The sequence below is a fragment of the Prionailurus bengalensis genome, chromosome C2 (assembly GCF_016509475.1).
Source record: "Prionailurus bengalensis isolate Pbe53 chromosome C2, Fcat_Pben_1.1_paternal_pri, whole genome shotgun sequence".
NCBI classification, from domain to species: domain Eukaryota; kingdom Metazoa; phylum Chordata; class Mammalia; order Carnivora; family Felidae; genus Prionailurus; species Prionailurus bengalensis.
In genome coordinates, this window is record NC_057350.1 from 122,270,497 (window position 1) to 122,287,545 (window position 17,049).

The following is a 17,049-nucleotide window of genomic DNA, read 5'->3' on the forward strand; positions in this document are numbered from 1 at the left end:
GTGCAATCTGAGTAGGGAGTGAAGTATCATCTTTCTGCTCTCTTTAGCCATGTGCCACCCACACACTCACTGTTATCATTAACAACATTTGATAAAACCTAGGTCTGAGCCTGTTTGCTCTCTTCTCATTGTCCTTCTCCATTAACCTTTTGTCTTTTAATTGTAGAGAGAGAGGCCATGCAGGCAGGGGAGAGAGACAGAGAGAGAGAGAGAGAGAGAGAGAGAGAGAAAGAGAGTGAGAGAGAGAGAGAAAGAGACAAAATATTAAGCAGGCTCCATGCTCAGCACGGACCCTGATTCCACAGGGATTGATCCCACAACCCAGGGATCATGACCTGAGTCGAAATGAAGAGTTGGATGCTCAACCAACTGAGCCACCCAGGCACTCCTTGAATATATAGATTTTAAATCTTTCACTGAACTTAGGAAATTTTTAGCACTGTTACTTCTCTGGAGTAATATATATATATATTTTTTTCCACTGAACTCTTTCTTTTCTTCTCTGGGGAGTCTGATGACATAAATACTAGACCTTTTGCTCTTGTCTCATAGATCCCTGAGGCTTTATTTGATTTTTTTCCCCAATATTTTTCCTTTCTTATATTTATGTCAGATAACTTCTATTGATCTATCTTGGTTTACTGACATTCTTCTATTATCTCTATTTTACTATTGAGGCCATCCAGGATTTTTGTTTGTTTGTTTTTTGTTTTTTAGAGAGAGCATGAGTGGCTGAGGGGTAGAGGGACACAGAGAGAGAGAGAATCTTAAGCAGGCTTCATGCTCAGTGCCGAGCCCAAAGCGGTACTCAATCCCAAGACCCTGGGATCGTGACCTGAGCTGAAATCAAGAATTGGATGCTCAACTGAGTGAGCCACCCAGGCGCCCCTATTTTAATTATTATATTTTTCTTTTTTAAAATTGATTTTACCAGCTTTATTGAGGTATGATTGACAAGTAGAAGTTGTATATATATGTAAGGTGTACAACATGATGTTTTGGTATACATATACATTGTGAAATGATTACCACAATTAAGCTAATTAACATACCCATAACTCACATAATCACTATTTGTGCATGTGTGTGTGTATGTTGAGAACACTTCACAACAGTTGTCTTAGCAATTTCAAGTGTACAGTACATTATTATTAACCATAGTTACCATGCTGTATGTTAGGGCTCTAGAACTTATTCATCTTATATCTGAAAGTTTGTACCCTTTGACCAGCATCTTTCCTTTTCCCCTATTCTCCTAATTATTGTATTTTTCAGTTCTAATATTTTTTTTGTCTTAACATTTCTTGGCTGAGACTTTTTATCTTGGCATTTGTTTCAAAATAATTTGCCCTTCTTTCTTGGAACATTTTTATAATCGCTGCTTTGAAGTCTTGATCTGATATTTGTCATCTTGGCGTTAGTATCTATTACCTTTTCCCATGTGAGGGTAGATTTTTCTGGTTCTTCACATACCTTATAATTTTCAGCTTGTATCATGGAATTTTGAATATTGTGTTATAAGAGTCTGGGTCTTGTGTAAATCTTATGATGAATGTTGATATTTTTCTTTCACCAGGCAATGAATGCAGTTGGGTTCAGGCTACCCTTCTGTGGACTTTGGTTTCACTGTTGGTTATTTCCAAAATCTTGGTGGTACTATTTGCATCTGTCCTGTGTATTTGCCACCCAGTAGTCAGTCTGGCACCTGGGTAGTGGTCTCTCCCTTAGTTCTATTCTTAACATCTTTGCTATGCTGTTTAGGATTACATTCACACATGTGCAGCTTTGAGGTGAGCCTCGGGATTCATTCACAACTTTCTGGAGCAGCTTTCCCAAGCCCCTCCCTCTCTGAGATTTTCCTGGTACTTTTTGGTTCCCTGAACCTCCCCTTGTGGCTACTCTTGCCAGAATGCTAGAGCTTTCATTACCCTACTCTGCTGGCACTTCCTATGCCCACAGCTGGGGCTACGCATCAGGAAGCACAGAGAGAGAAAAAAAACCATGAGGGTCTTGGGCCTCAGCTCCTCTGGTTGGAGAGGAAGTTTTACCTTCTTCAGTATTTTAGGTGCTTGTGATTACTGGTGCAACCACTACTACAAGATAGCCTAGGTACAAAAGTATGTGGGCAAAGTGGGGAAAAAAGAAATATAGAGGACTTCTCCCATTCTCTCTGTTAGCCAAAACATGAGAGCTTCTCTTGGAGTTTCCACTGCGCCCTGGTACTCACTTCTGGTTTTGTGGACTGCCTTGAGTCCAGGCCAGGGAAGATCAGGAAATAAAACGGGAAACTTACCACCAGTTCAGTTGTGGAGTCCACAAATAGCTGCTGCATGCATTCAGTGGGAGAGACGGGATGGAGTGTGCTTCCTTCATCATAGTCTGAACCAGAACCTGGTACCTGATTTGTTGATTTTTATATTTAAAAAGATATTTCTCTTGTTACAAAAATGGAACATCTCCATTCTGGAAAACTTGGAAAATAAAGATAAATTTGGAAAGTAAGGACAAAGAAAACCAAAATTTTCTATAAGTCATGAACAAAAGAAAACTTTTTATTTCCTATTTTGCATTTTAACCATAAAAATGAATTAGATAATAAAATCATGTTGTTAATCATTTTAACCAGTAATTTTAAGACCCAGATATTATTGATGTGCTCTAATGTTGTTTTTATTAAATTTCCTTTTTCTAAATAGGTACAAAGTCTTTATCCTCAAACTGGCTGGGTTGAAATTGATCCTGATGTTCTCTGGCTTCAGTTTCTTGCTGTAATAAAAGAGTCTGTTAAAGGTAATTAGATTTAGAAAAATAAAAATAATAAAATATATTTGTGTTAGTAAGAGTTTTCCTCAGTCTTTAGAATTTTGTGGGTTGCCTAAGCTATAATTATACAAATAGTATTTTACTGGGGTCACAATTTCCCAGTATTTTTCAGCCGACATTTGTGGTTTACCGTTAACCACTTTGTCAAGGAAAGGTAATGGCAACTCTCTCCTCTGGCTTAAATCTTTTTTCAACTGCAGTATAAAGGTTCACCTTCCTTCTTCATTCCTAGTTGTAGTTAGTGCTCATTTGATTTCGTGTTGTGTACAAAATACCAGAGGTTATTTATTAACAAAGTTATAACACACAGTTCCTGCTGTTAGAAATTTATACTTGAGATACCTTTATTGTTAGACAAGTTTTTTTATTTTGTTTTTTAATTTTTTTAAAATGTTTACTTATTTTTGAGACAGAGAAAGACAGAGCATGAGCTGGAGAGGGGCAGAGAGAGAAAGGGAGACACAGAATCCGAAGCAGGCTCCAGGCTCTGAGCACAGAGCTCTGAGCTCTGAGCACAGGCTCCAGGCACAGAGCCCAATGCTGGGCTTGAACTCATAAACTGTGCGATCATGACCTGAGCTGAAGTCAGACACTTAACCATCTGAGCCACCCAGCTGCCCCTGTTTTTGTTTTTCTGTATGGCCTCTTGATGCAAAGTGCTGTCCTGGCCATAGCCACAGTCTGAAATCTTAGCTCTTTAAGAACATTTTCAATGCAACTTTCTTTAAGAACATGGCAAAAGATGACTTATAAATGTGAATTCCAAAAGATCTCTTACTTCACTTTTGTGATTGAATTGCTTCTCCTTCTTACCTTTTTTGGTTTGAAATATGTCAAACTTATTTTAAAAAGTTCCAGTAGTACATGGAATACCTGTATACCTTTTTCCCAGAATCAAACATGTTTAGTAGTGTTTACCATCCTTTGCAAACTCTTTTATTTGACCCATTTGAACATTGGCTGTGACATAATAACCTGTTCTCCCTAAATATTTGAACATTATCTCCAAAGAAAGGGGAATTCTCGGGATGCCTGGGTGGCTCAGTCGGTTGAGTGTCTGACTTCAGCTCAGGTCATGATCTCATAGCTCATGAGTTCCAGCCCCGCGTCAGGCTCTGTACAGACAACTCAGAGCCTGAAGCCTGCTTTGGATTCTGTGTCTCCCTCTCTCTCTGCCCCTCCACTGCTTGTGTTCTGTCTCTCTCTCTCTTTCTCAAAAAATGAACAAATGTTAAAAAATATTTTTTAAAAAAGAAAGGGGAATTCTCTTATATAACTACAGTGCACTTATCTTAGAGGAAATTTAACATTAATACAGTAATATTTTCTAATGCTTCATCTTCAATAGTCCTCTCTTATCTCAGTCATTAATAGCTTTTTGCCAGTCCAGAATCCGGCCAAAGATGAGGCATTGCACATAGCAGTCAGTCTATCTAGTCTCTTTTCATCTAGAGCGTGTTCTTTATGACACTGAGAATTTTCAAAAGTACAGACCAGTTTATTAGACAGTCCTACATTATGGCTTGTCCTGATTTATTTCTCATGATTAGCTTCGGTTAAATATTTTTGAGAGAAGTACTGTATGTGAGGTGATATGTCTTCCTCAGTACTCAAATTGAAGTTGTCCCTATTTTTCCTAGTGGCATAAATTGCTCTTTTAAAACAATATCATGAAAAATACTCAAGTAGCTATATTTTAAGAAATATGAACCAAAAAAACCCATGTTTTATTTGCATTTAGCATCTGTTTGTATGGAAAATAAGATCTGAGCTTCACTAATTGTAATACTTTCCCTGGGGATTTTCCTTTACGTCATCAACCAGCTTCTATTATGGTGTGTTGATCTTGAAAATAAGTTGTTTTACCGGCAAATAGGGGTTTATTCAGGAATAGCAGAATTGCAATTTGGGACAAGCAAGCTATGGCAAAAACCATAGGCTAGTCCAACAAACAAAAAAGAGGAATGTTATTTTGTTAAAAAGGAGAAAGAAGTTGGGAAGGTTTGTTTTGAACTGTGGTCCATTGGGAGACAAGCAAGAGTTTAGGGTGATGATGGTTTCTCATTGGCTTGGGTAGTAGATTTGTTACGGAAGATGCAGTGTACGTCTTTTCCTATAGGACCTGTGATTGTCAATTCTTTTCTGCTGAGGATTCTTTTCGTGGGGTCTGTAACTGATAGGTCTTCCTGTAATTGACCCAGTGGTATGGCTGTGACTGCATTTTAGAGAGGTTTCCCTGTATTAATTTTCATAGGTTGATCATTGCTTGAATTAAGATCCATTCTTTTAGTATTACAAGAAGAAAATACAATCCAAGTAACCTTGAGTATTGTTTATTTTTTTCCTAACATTTAAAGCAAAAGCCCATTTTGCTATTATTCAAATATGACCTTTTTCCCTTTAAGTAAAAAATTACTACAAAATCATCTTAGTAATGCTTTCTTTATTAGCTCCAGTTATGTTACTAAATGCTAAACCCAGATGTTTTTCTTAAAGATTATATTGAATGATCTATTTCCCATACTATAATATTATAAAGAACACTTCATTGGCTTTTACCCCCATGTGTTTTACCTATCTTTATTTTTAGCTGCAGGAATAGAGATGAATCAAATTGTTGGTCTTGGCATTTCAACACAGAGAGCAACTTTTATTACATGGAACAAGTAAGTACGTTGTTTGATAAACATTCTGTTGCTGGGTTCATACCATAGTGAGTGTGCTGCTGTAAGACCTTTTTGAGGAGTTTTAAATTTATGAATTAAGAGTTTTGCTTGGTTAAGAGGGATGAAAGTGGGCCTGCTTTCTGGCGTTTTAAAGTACACTCCCTGCATGTTGTTTGGGCTTGACTTCTATTAAATAATAACAATAAAAATATTACTGTCATTACAATTCTCCATTCCTTTCTTTTGAGGTTAGTTTTTCAAATAAGCATGGATTGAAATCTTAAAAATTAGCTTATATCTAAAAAGATTCAGGAGATTCTAACAAATTTCATAAACACAATTCTATAATTATGGTTTATATTTTCAGTCTGTTCCAAATTTGATATTTAAGTACCTACAACATATGAGGTATGTATAAACTTAATTATAATATCATAATGGCTACCATATAGTGAATACCTATGATATTTCAAGTTCTATTATCCTAACAAACATACTTATTAATTAGGTATTATGTAATATGTCTTTTTACAGAGAAAGAAACTGAGGCTTAGCGAAATAAGTAAGTGGTTCAAAGCCACTCAGTTAATAAATAGAGCCAAGATTCCAAATTATCTTTTTTGACCCCAAAACATATGCCCTTCCCACTACCTCTATATTACCTTCAACATGAGTTTCTTTGAAAACATTAACAACGGACACCTGGGTGGCTCAGTTGGTTGAGTGTCCGACTCTTGATTTCAGCTCGGGTTATGATCCCAGGGTTGTGGGATCGAGCCCCATGTCTCACTCCGTGCTGAGTGTGGGACCTGTTTGGGGTTGTCTCTCTCTCTCTCTCTCTCTCTCTCTCTGTCTCTCTCTGTCTCTCTCTGTCTCTCTCTCTCTCTCTCTCTCTCCCTTTGCCCCCTCTCCCACTCTCTCTCTCTGTCTCTCAAATAAAGAAAATTATAAAAAAAAATGATAACAGCAAAACTCTATAAAATGTTTCTTTGTTATAAAGCCCTAGACACCAAAGGGCATCTTGAGCATGGGGCAGTGGGGAAGAAAAATGGTAGATATAGGGGTAAGAATAAGTATTAGAAACATAATCAGGGTGAATTCACAAGGACTTGGCCTCTAATCCAGTACTGGGCAAGAGGAAGAAGTTTAAATTTACCAGTGATGTTTGGGAAGATAATGATTGAAATTATAGACAACATAAAAGGAGGAACCAGTTAGGTGGTGATGATGGTGGGTGGAAGGGAATATGATAAAGTGTTTGGTTTGGGACATGGGGATATGGAGATCCCCTAAAGGTGGTTAGAACATTTGTCTGGTTTATACTGAGGCATGGCTCATTTCCTCCAGATAGGTGCTCTTTCTTTGAGGGTATAATGCTTCTCAGATGGATGCCTGCGTCTACAGTCCCTCTGTGCCTTCCCCCAGGTCCCCACCCAGTGCATTGGGCACAGCGAGTCTTAAATAGGTAATACATGTGTCAGATAAAAGAGTAAAGGATTGAAAGTCATCTGTGTAGGTCAGGGTTTCTAAACAGTGGCACTGTTGACATTTTGGGCCAGATGATTCTTTGTTGTTGGGGCTATCCTGGGCATTGTAGGGTGTTTAGCAGCATCCCTGGCCTCTGCTTTCCAGGTACCAATAGCACCCTCCCCCCCTGGTTTTGGCAGCCAAAAACATCACCAGACATTGCCCAGTGTCCCCTGGGCGGTAGAATCACTCCCAGTTGAGAACTGTTGACATAGATAAAGTCCAGAAGAGTAGGTGTGTTCTCTGGTAGAGATTATATGGATAAAAGAAAAGAAGACTGAGGATTTAGACAGAGAGTATCCACCCTGCCCCCCAACTAATTGGGAGTCAGAAAGCAAAAAGCTAGCATGACAGGACAAACACATATCTGGGAAGTGGGTGGTATGGAAGTTGAGGCAGGAGGGTGTTCCTAGGGAAACAACTGATTGGAAGTGTCATGTTTTGTTGGATTTGGAGATTAGATCATTGGCCACATTGATTGTTTTCATCAGAACCTAGATTCCAGGTCATTCATGACAGGAAGGTCAAAATACTAGGATGCAAAGTTTTGTGTGGCAGTAGGACCATACCTCACTTTTAGGAGAAATAGAAGGGTCAGATTCCAAGACCATCCAAGACCATTCACTTCCCTTATTGGTGGTGTTGTCATTTTGGAAGGATAGGCTTTCTTCCTCAGACAATTAATTTTGAGTTTTCTTCTTGGCTGTCCTTTTTTGAGATGTTCATATTCTTTCATCATGAGTTTTGGAAACTTTGCTTGTAGGAAATACTAGATATTCAACACACACACACACACACACACACACACACACACACACACATGCACACACACACACACACAAAGCTTTGTGCTTCTTTTACCTTAAAATAATAGAGTCTTAAAATAGTGCTCCCTGGGCACCATGTGCCATGTAGCACATAATGCTGGCAGATCTACAAGCTCCCCAACAAAGAGCTGAGATACAGCACACGAGTGAGTGGGCACAGCTCTGAGCTCATTTTCTAGAGAGAGATTGACAGGACCCTGGCACAATCTACTGTGCATTCCAGACCTGGCCAGCACCTCCTCCCAACTCACTGTTTCTTTCCCCTATGGTCACCGTCCATTTCTATCATCACAGCCATAGAAACATTGTTTTCCTGTTGTTGTCAGTAAGCCTAAAACATTTAACTTTCTTTTTTTTTTTTTTCCTCCTTTCCTCTCCTTGAGATGCTTGGTGTTTATTAACTTTTTACAGGCCTTGACTTTTCTTCGTATTCTTCAGATTAAAGTATTTTTCAATGTATTTAGTCAGTGGTGTGTTTAGTCTGTATCTGACAATAGCTATAGTACATCTCCTCTATTTTGGTTGTTTTAAATTCGTTTGTTCTACAAAATTGGATCTGTTTTGTTCCTTCAATCCCTGTGTCTCTCAGGGAGGCTTCTGCCAGCTAACCTCAGATCAGGGTGTGTGCCAATTAGTAACATAAACTATGAGTCACGCAGGCAAACTGAGATTCACTTAGTAACTGTTTGAGGACTTATAGGGAGTAAGGCAGTGTGCTGGCTACAGAGCTGAATATGAAAATGAATAAGACCAGCCCTCAAGAAATTGACAGTCTCATAATACAAATATGTAAATGACTGTGTTCCCACAGTACCAAATATATCTTTTATTGTAGTACTTGATACTTGTGTTAATGGTTCTTTCCAATTACTTATGACAGAAATACATTAGGAACCACGGAATGGTACACTGTGTTAGAGAGGTTTAAGGCAACTCATTTACATATTGCTTGTCGTGTTTTTCCTCCATTTGTTTTTTTATTGTTGACATAGGTAAAACAAACCCACATCACTGCTAAGTGAATATTGGAATATGTGTTACTTCTTAAGATCAGTATTATAGATTGTCTTCTACCATGCTATGAATTAATGATGCCTCGTTCTTCTTGTGGTCTTATGCCTTTGCTCTTCAGCTGTGCTAACATTTAACACACCATGCTTCATCCTGAGAACCTTCGAATGTGTAACACATTTTGTCAGCAGTGTTCACTCTCCTCGTTTGTTCCTCCTCATCCTTCAGAGCTCAGTTCCGTTGTCATTTCTCAAAGAAGCCTTTCCTGACCTTTACACTAGGCAAGGTCTCCTGTTAAGGATACTCATGGCATTCTGTATTTCTCCTTCACAGGACTTTGTCCTGTAGTAAGTAAGTGAGTAATTGAGTATTTGGTTTCCCTGATAGAAAATATATTCATGTTTGTTTGCTTGTTTGCTTGTTTATTTTGACAGAGAGAGAGAGAGAGAGAGAGAGAGAGAGAGAGAGAGAAAGAGAGAAATGGGAGTGGAGGAGGGGCAGAGAGAGAGGGAGACAGAATCAAAAGTAGGCTCTGGTCTCTCAGTGTAAAGCCTGACTCAGGGCTCGAGCTCATGAAACATGAGATTATAACCTGAGCTGAAGTCAGATGCTTAACTGACTGAGCCACCCAGGCACCCCATGAGTAGATGCTTTCTAAGTAAAAAGAGCAAATCAAGGGCATAAACAGGAGGCACAAGAGTATGGGGTGTCTGAAGAATCAAAGGTACTTTGGAATTCAGGGGTGAAATAGGGAAGGCACCACACCCAAGGGTTCTGACTTCTTCCTGACTCTGATCTTCTGACTACCCTCTTCCTAGTCTGTGCTCCAGCCACACTAGCCTGCTCTCTGTTTCTTGAACATTCCCACTGGTTCCTACTTTTATTAGGAGCAGCTTTGCACTTGTTGCTCCCTCTATCTGGAACACTCTTACCTGAGATCTTACCTCTTTCTCATCATTCCGACCTCACCATGGAGATCATTCTCCCAGGAGACCTTCCCTGACCATTTTATTTGCCCATCAATTTACCATTTTATTTTCTTGATATCACTTATCATTATCCAAAATTCTTATTTACTTATTTGAATATTTATTTATTACATATCTCCCATAGGTGTAAGAAGTTCCATGAGTGTTGGGCTTTAAAAAAAAAATTTTTTTTAATGTTTATTTATCTTAGAGAGAGACAGAGCACAAGGAGGGGAGGGGAGAGAGAGAGGGAGACACAGAATCCAAAGCAGGCTCCAGGCTCCGAGCTGTCAGCACAGAGCCTGACGCGGGGCTCGAACTTACGAGCTGTGAGATCATGACCTGAGCCCAAGTCAGACGCTCAACTGACAGAGCCACCCGGGCGCCCCCAGTGTTGGGATTTTTGTCTGCCCTATTCTCACTAGGTCCTTCACACTTAGAACAGTACCTTCACATAGTAGGCCTTCAAATGTTTGAGTGATTGAGTTGTACCTGGAGAGGAAGGCAAGGTCCCAGACCAGGAAAGGCCATTTGTTGTGGTAAGGAGTTTATCTTTTATAAGTAGTGGGAAATTATCAAAAGCTGTTAAGCAGAAGGGTAATATGACCAAATTTACATTTTAGAAAGAATATTCTTTAAAATTTTTTTCATGTTTATTTATTTATTTTTGAGAGAGAGCACGAGCAGAGGAGGGGCAGACAAAGAGAGAGAGAGAGAGAGAGAGAGAGAGAGCATCCCAAGCAAGCTCCTCACTGTCAGCACAGAGCCCGATGTGAGGCTCAAACCCATAAACCATGAGGTCATGACCTGAGCTGAAACCGAGTCAGATGCTTAACCGACTGAGCCACCCAGGTGCCCCTGGAAAGAATATTCTTGAATCAGGGTAGACAGTGGATTTGAGAGGAATGAGAGTAAGACGGGGAAGTGTCTTTGAAGACTATTGCTTATTCAAGTCTCTGCTCTCATACCTAAAAACACTCCCCACCCCAAGTTACTCTATTCTTTTACCATGCATTCTTTCATGGCATCATCCTTATGTGAAATGATAGTTTTAATTACTCATTTGTTTCTCCCCTCCATTAAAATATAAACTCCAGGGATGTAACAGAATCCCTGTGGACTTAGGATGATCTCCCCACTTCCCCCTAGTTTTTGGCCGAAGCAGCTAAAGGATACCATTAACCTAAGTGTGGCACGCTAGAGAAAGAGGGGCAGCAGGTTTGGGGTGGAATTGTTGCATTTGAGGTGGCATGGAGCAATTCTAGGAGATAAGCAGAAGGTAGCTATTTTTGAGGGCATGGAAATTATGTGAGAAGCTGGCCCTAGAGTTGTAGATGGGTGAGTAGTCCTGTGCCGACAGCATTCATGAGTGTGGGTCAGATTTCTTTACAGACAACAGTTAGTTAAAAAGACAAGGGGACCAAGCATATAACCCTCAGCAGATACCAGCATTTAACTGGAAGTCAAAGGAAGAAATATTTGCAGAGGAAACCAGAGAACATATACTTAGAGAGGTAGGAGGAGAAACAGCACAGTGATATCATGGGAGCTTAGGAAAGTGACAGTTATTTTTTTTAATTTAAATGTTTGGTTTTTTTTTGAGAGAGAGCGAGTGCGCCAGCAGGGGAGGGGCAGAGAGAGGGGGAGACAGGATCCGAAGCGGGTTCTGTGCTGACAGCAGAGAGCCCAATGTGGGGCTCAGATTTGAACCATGAGATCATGACCTGAGCCAAAGTTGGACGCTTAAGCAACTGAGCCACCCTGGCACTCCAGGAAAGTGACAGTTTTAGGTAGGATGAAGTGATGGTCCAGAATCAGTATTGCAGAATGGTCAAGTCAAATAGAAATGAGCCTGTAAATCTGGAAATAAGGAAGACAGTGGTTACCACAGTGAATATACTTTTCATGAATGATGAGAAATCTGAATTGTACTTGTATCACATTTGGTTGAGGTAATGAGAGGTTATGAGGAAACATTGAAGGCTTTGTTAGGTTGTATTCCATACATACGGATCGGTACCAGTTCACAAGGTTCTGGCATTTAAAGCAGACACAGGAGGGTCACCTGGGTTGCTTAGTTGGTTAAACCTCTGACTCTGGATTTCAGCTCAGGTCATGATCTCACGGTTTTCTGGGTTTGAGCCCCGCATCTGACTCTGAGCTGGCAGTGCAGAGCCTGCTTGGGATTCTCTCTTTCCCCCTCCCCCACTTGTGCTATCTCTCTCTCTCTCTCTCAAAATAAATAAACTAAAAAAGAACTTAAAATTTTTTTAAAAAGAAAGAAAGCAGACACAGAAGAAAGCTGGAATGATCCCAGGTTAGGTATTGGGAAGATAGATGGTTAACTTGAAAGGTAAGGGTAAAAAGAACCTCATGCAGAATAATGGAGGATTGGTCAAAGCAACCATTGAGCTGGAAAGAGAGGTTGTAGTAAACTGCTTCAAAACTCTAGAACCTAATTAGGCCTTATAACAACTAGGGGAGTGCTGGATGAAAGCGGCAACTACTCTCAGGTAAGAGGGTGTGTGCAAACTGGCCACTGTCTTTTACTCCTGAGTGCTTCTGTGGGTATGGGAAAAGCAGCTCCCATTACTGGAGTGAGTGGCTGCTACTAGGACAAGCAGTAGGGACACTGTCCTACAAAAATTTGGATGTTTATGCTTTGGTTTATGCTTTGGTGGTGCCCCATGGGACTGGCACAGCTGCTTACCTAGGTTCCAGCCCTCTCAGCTGCAGTGGCTTTCTTAACCAGTGTCTGTTGGGAGATTTAATGGTTTTTTTCTGGAGCCGGACATTTAAGAAAATCTTTGTCAGCTCACTGACACAGAGAGAACAGAAGTCACAGAAACTTCAGTGACTACACACAACAAGGAATATACACTTTGCAATAATAGTTTGGAAAAGTCACACACTAACAACTCCAACCCTCAAGAAAGAAAAATCAGCAATCCCTGAGGAGGGGGTAAACCAGATTTCTAGAGTTATCACATTTATTTTCAAAGGAATAAGTTTTACGCATCTCACTGGCTGAAGGAATTAGTCACACCCTAAGGAATGTTTGATGAATTAATCTGTTAAAGACTAAAATTAAACATTAAGATATAAAATTACACATAATAAATAGTATAATTTAAAACTGTACAATTCAGGATTCATGACATTTCCTTATAACCACTTTCAACTCCATAATTACTCTGTCTTTCCTGTAAATAGCACCTCTCAGTACTCAGTCTTACAAGTTATTAAAGCAAGGCACATTTTTATATATTAAACGAACAAAATAACAGTCTGGGTGAGATTATGGCAGAAGTGTTTCACTCATACATTGCTCTCATATTTTTTAATATATATTATTAAATTTAATTAAATTAATATTTAAATTAATAATTAATTTAATATAAATTAAATTAATATTTTCATATAAAATTAATGTCTCCAAATAGTTATCAAGTACAACCAATGCTCCAGACGCTCCCTGAAGCACCATCTGGTACAGGCACCCTAGCTGAGAAGGCATTGGAAGTGGTATTATAATCAATATGCAATATTGACTATAACATCAACTGTTGCAGGTTTGGCCACATATGAGGAGTTGGAAAGTCTTCTTACCCTTGGACTCAGTAATCTCACACTTAGGAGTGAGGGAGATTTGGGGGAAATAACCCAACAGAAGCAACAACAGCTCATCAAAATTTGACCTTGGGAAATAGGGTCACTGCGAATGTAATTAGTTAAATTAGGATGAGACCATAATGCAGTAGGGTGGATTTCTAGTTCAGTGTGACTAATGTCCTCATACAAAGACAGCCATGTGAAGACAGACACATGGAGAATTTCATGTGAAGGAGAAGAGTTGGAGTGATGCAGCAATGAGCCAAGAAATGCCAGAGATTGCTACAGACCACCAGCACAAGGCAAGGAAGGACTCCATTGTAGATTTTAGAGGGAGTGTGGCCCTGGCAGCATTATGATTCTGAACGTCTAGCCTCCAAACTGAGACAATAAATTGCTTTTGTCTTAAGCTGTTACACCAGCCTAAGGAATCAAATACAATGGTCAACTGATTTTTGACAACGACACCAACCAGGCAATGTGGAAAAACGTGTCTTCAACAAAGTTGAGAAAACTGGATTTTCATTTGCAAAAGTATGAATGTGGACCCTTACCACATACTATATATAAAAATTAACTCACAAAATGGATCAAAGACTCAATTTAAAGGATAAAACTTTGTAGTTTTTTTTTTTAATTTTTTTTTCAACATTTATTTATTTTTGGGACAGAGAGAGACAGAGCATGAACGGGGGAGGGGCAGAGAGAGAGGGAGACACAGAATCGGAAACAAGCTCCAGGCTCTGAGCCATCAGCCCAGAGCCTGACGCGGGGCTCGAACTCACGGACCGCGAAGTCGTGACCTGGCTGAAGTCGGACGCTTAACCGACTGCGCCACCCAGGCGCCCCTAAAACTTTGTAGTTTTAAAGAAAACATAGAGGAAGATTTTCATGACCATGAATCTAGCATCGACTTCTTAAATGGCACCAAAAGCACAGTTAATAAAACAAAAAAATAGATAAATTGGACTTCATCAATATCAAAAACTTTTAACGTTTATTTATTTTTTTTTTTGAGACGGAGAGAGACAGAGCATGAACGGGGGAGGGGCAGAGAGAGAGGGAGACACAGAATCGGAAACAAGCTCCAGGCTCTGAGCCATCAGCCCAGAGCCTGACGCGGGGCTCGAACTCACGGACCGCGAAGTCGTGACCTGGCTGAAGTCGGACGCTTAACCGACTGCGCCACCCAGGCGCCCCTAAAACTTTGTAGTTTTAAAGAAAACATAGAGGAAGATTTTCATGACCATGAATCTAGCATCGACTTCTTAAATGGCACCAAAAGCACAGTTAATAAAACAAAAAAATAGATAAATTGGACTTCATCAATATCAAAAACTTTTATGCATCAGAGAACACTATTAAAATATTTTCATATTTTTGACAACTAATTTTTCTTTAATTTTCTTAACTGTTGGAAGTTATACTCTGAAGTATAAAAATTGCCCCAAATTTAATCATAAATAATAAAAAATAAAGCCATGCTGAAATTATTTTGACATAATGTACAATTTGCATTTTAAAAATATGTCTTTGGGACACCTGGGTTAAGCATCTGACTTTTTTTTTTTTACTTTATTTTTTATTCTTTAAAATTTACATCCAAATTAGTATATAGTGAAGCAATGATTTCAGTACATTCCTTAATGCCCCTTACCCATTTAGCCCATCCCCTCTCCCACAACCCCTCCAGCAACCCTCAGTTTGTTCTCCATATTTATGAGTCTTTTGTTTTGCCCCCCCCTCCTTTATATTATTTTTGTTTCCCTTCCCTTATGTTCATCTGTTTTGTCTCTTAAAGTCCTCATATGAGTGAAGTCATATGATTTTTGTCTTTCTTTGACTGACTAATTTCACTTAGCATAATACCCTCCAGTTCCATCCACGTAGTTGTAAATGGCAAGATTTCATTCTTTTTGATTGCCGAGTAATACTCTGTTGTGTGTGTGTGTGTGTGTATATATATGTATATATAAATATATACATATATATGTGTGTGTGTGTGTATATATATACATATATATATACATATATATATATACATATATATATACATATATATATACATATATATATATATATATATATATATATATATATACACATACATACACACCACATTTTCTTTATCCATTCATCCACCATCCACCGACGGACATTTGGGCTCTTTCCATACTTTGGCTATTGTTGATAGTGCTGCTATAAACATGGGGGTGCATGTGTCCCTTTGAAACAGCACACCTGTATCCCTTGGATAAATGCCTAATAATGCAATTGCTGGGTCATAGGGTAGTTCTATTTTTAGTTTTTTGAGAAACCTCCATACTGTTTTCCCGAGTGGCTGCACCAGCTTGCATTCCCACCAGCAGCGCAAAAGAGATGCTCTTTCTCTGCATCCTCACCAACATCTGTTGTTGCCTGAGTTGTTAATGTTAGCCATTCTGACAGGTGTGAGGTGGTATCTCATTGTGGTTTTGATTTGTATTTCCCTGATGATGAGTGATTTTGAGCATTTTTTCATGTGTCAGTTGGCCATCTGGATGTTTTCTTTGGAGAAGTGTCTATTCATGTCTTTTGCCCCTTTCTTCACTGGATTATTTGTGTTTCAGGTGTTGAGTTTGATAAGTTCTTTATAGATTTTGGATATTAACCCTTTATCTGATATGTCACTTGTAAATATCTTCTCCCATTCTGTCAGTTGCCTTTTAGTTTTTCTGATTGTTTCCTTTGCTGTGCAGAAGCTTTTTATTTTGATGAGGTCCCACTAGTTCATTTTTGCTTTTGTTTCCCTTGCCTCTGGAGACATGTTGAGTAAGAAGTTGCTGCGGCCAAGATCAAAGAGGTTTTTGCTTGCTTTCTCCTCGAGGATTTTGATGGCTTCCTGTCTTACATTGAGGTCTTTCATCCACTTTGAGTTTATTTTTGTGTATGGTGTAAGAAAGTGGTCCAGGTTCATTCTTCGGCATGTCACTCTCCAGTTTTCCCAGCACCACTTGCTGAAGAGACTGTCTTTATTCCATTGGATATTGTTTCCTGCTTTGTCAAGGATTAGTTGGCCATACGTTTGTGGGTCCATTTCTGGGTTCTCTATTCTATTCCATTGATCTGAGTGTCTATTCTTCTGCCAGTACCATACTGTCTTGATGATTACAGCTTTGTAGTATAGCTTGAAGTCTGGGATTGTGAAGCATCTGACTCTTGATCTCAGCTCAGGTCTTGATCTCAGGGTTGCGAGTCTGAGATAAAAAAAAAAATGCATACGTATGTCTAGGAAAATTTAGTCATTGATATCTTAAATGTGCAGTTAGATTTCTGGAAACTGACTACAGCCTGTAATGTGGAAGGTGTGCGTCTTGGTGTGCATCTTGGTGTGTTTGCTTTGTAATTTCATCTAAGATAGAGAACTACAGTAGGAAAATCATGTCTCTGATTTGTGCTAATGATAATGGTGGCTGTTTGGATCACTGAAGGAAAAAGAAGTAACGTGTTCATGAATGTAGGTGAATGCTATGATTCTCATTAGTAGAAGCGAAAAATGAAAGGGAAGGACACTATTAAGAGAGTGAAAAGAAAACTCACAAAATGGTAGAAAATATTTTTTTTGCAAATCATGTA

General features: G+C 39.2%; 1 protein-coding gene across 2 annotated transcripts in view; it reads left to right on the forward strand.

The window, feature by feature from the left end:
- Positions 1–17,049, forward strand: part of GK5 (glycerol kinase 5) — a 79,555-nt gene that overhangs the window by 4,880 nt on the left and 57,626 nt on the right. Inside the window, exons 2-3 of one of the 2 annotated variants that reach the window (XM_043595234.1) lie at positions 2,697–2,790; positions 5,414–5,489. In XM_043595234.1, coding sequence (XP_043451169.1) covers positions 2,697–2,790; positions 5,414–5,489 — 170 coding nt within the window. The remainder of the gene's footprint in view (positions 1–2,696; positions 2,791–5,413; positions 5,490–17,049) is intronic. The other variant, XM_043595235.1, reaches the window with a different exon arrangement.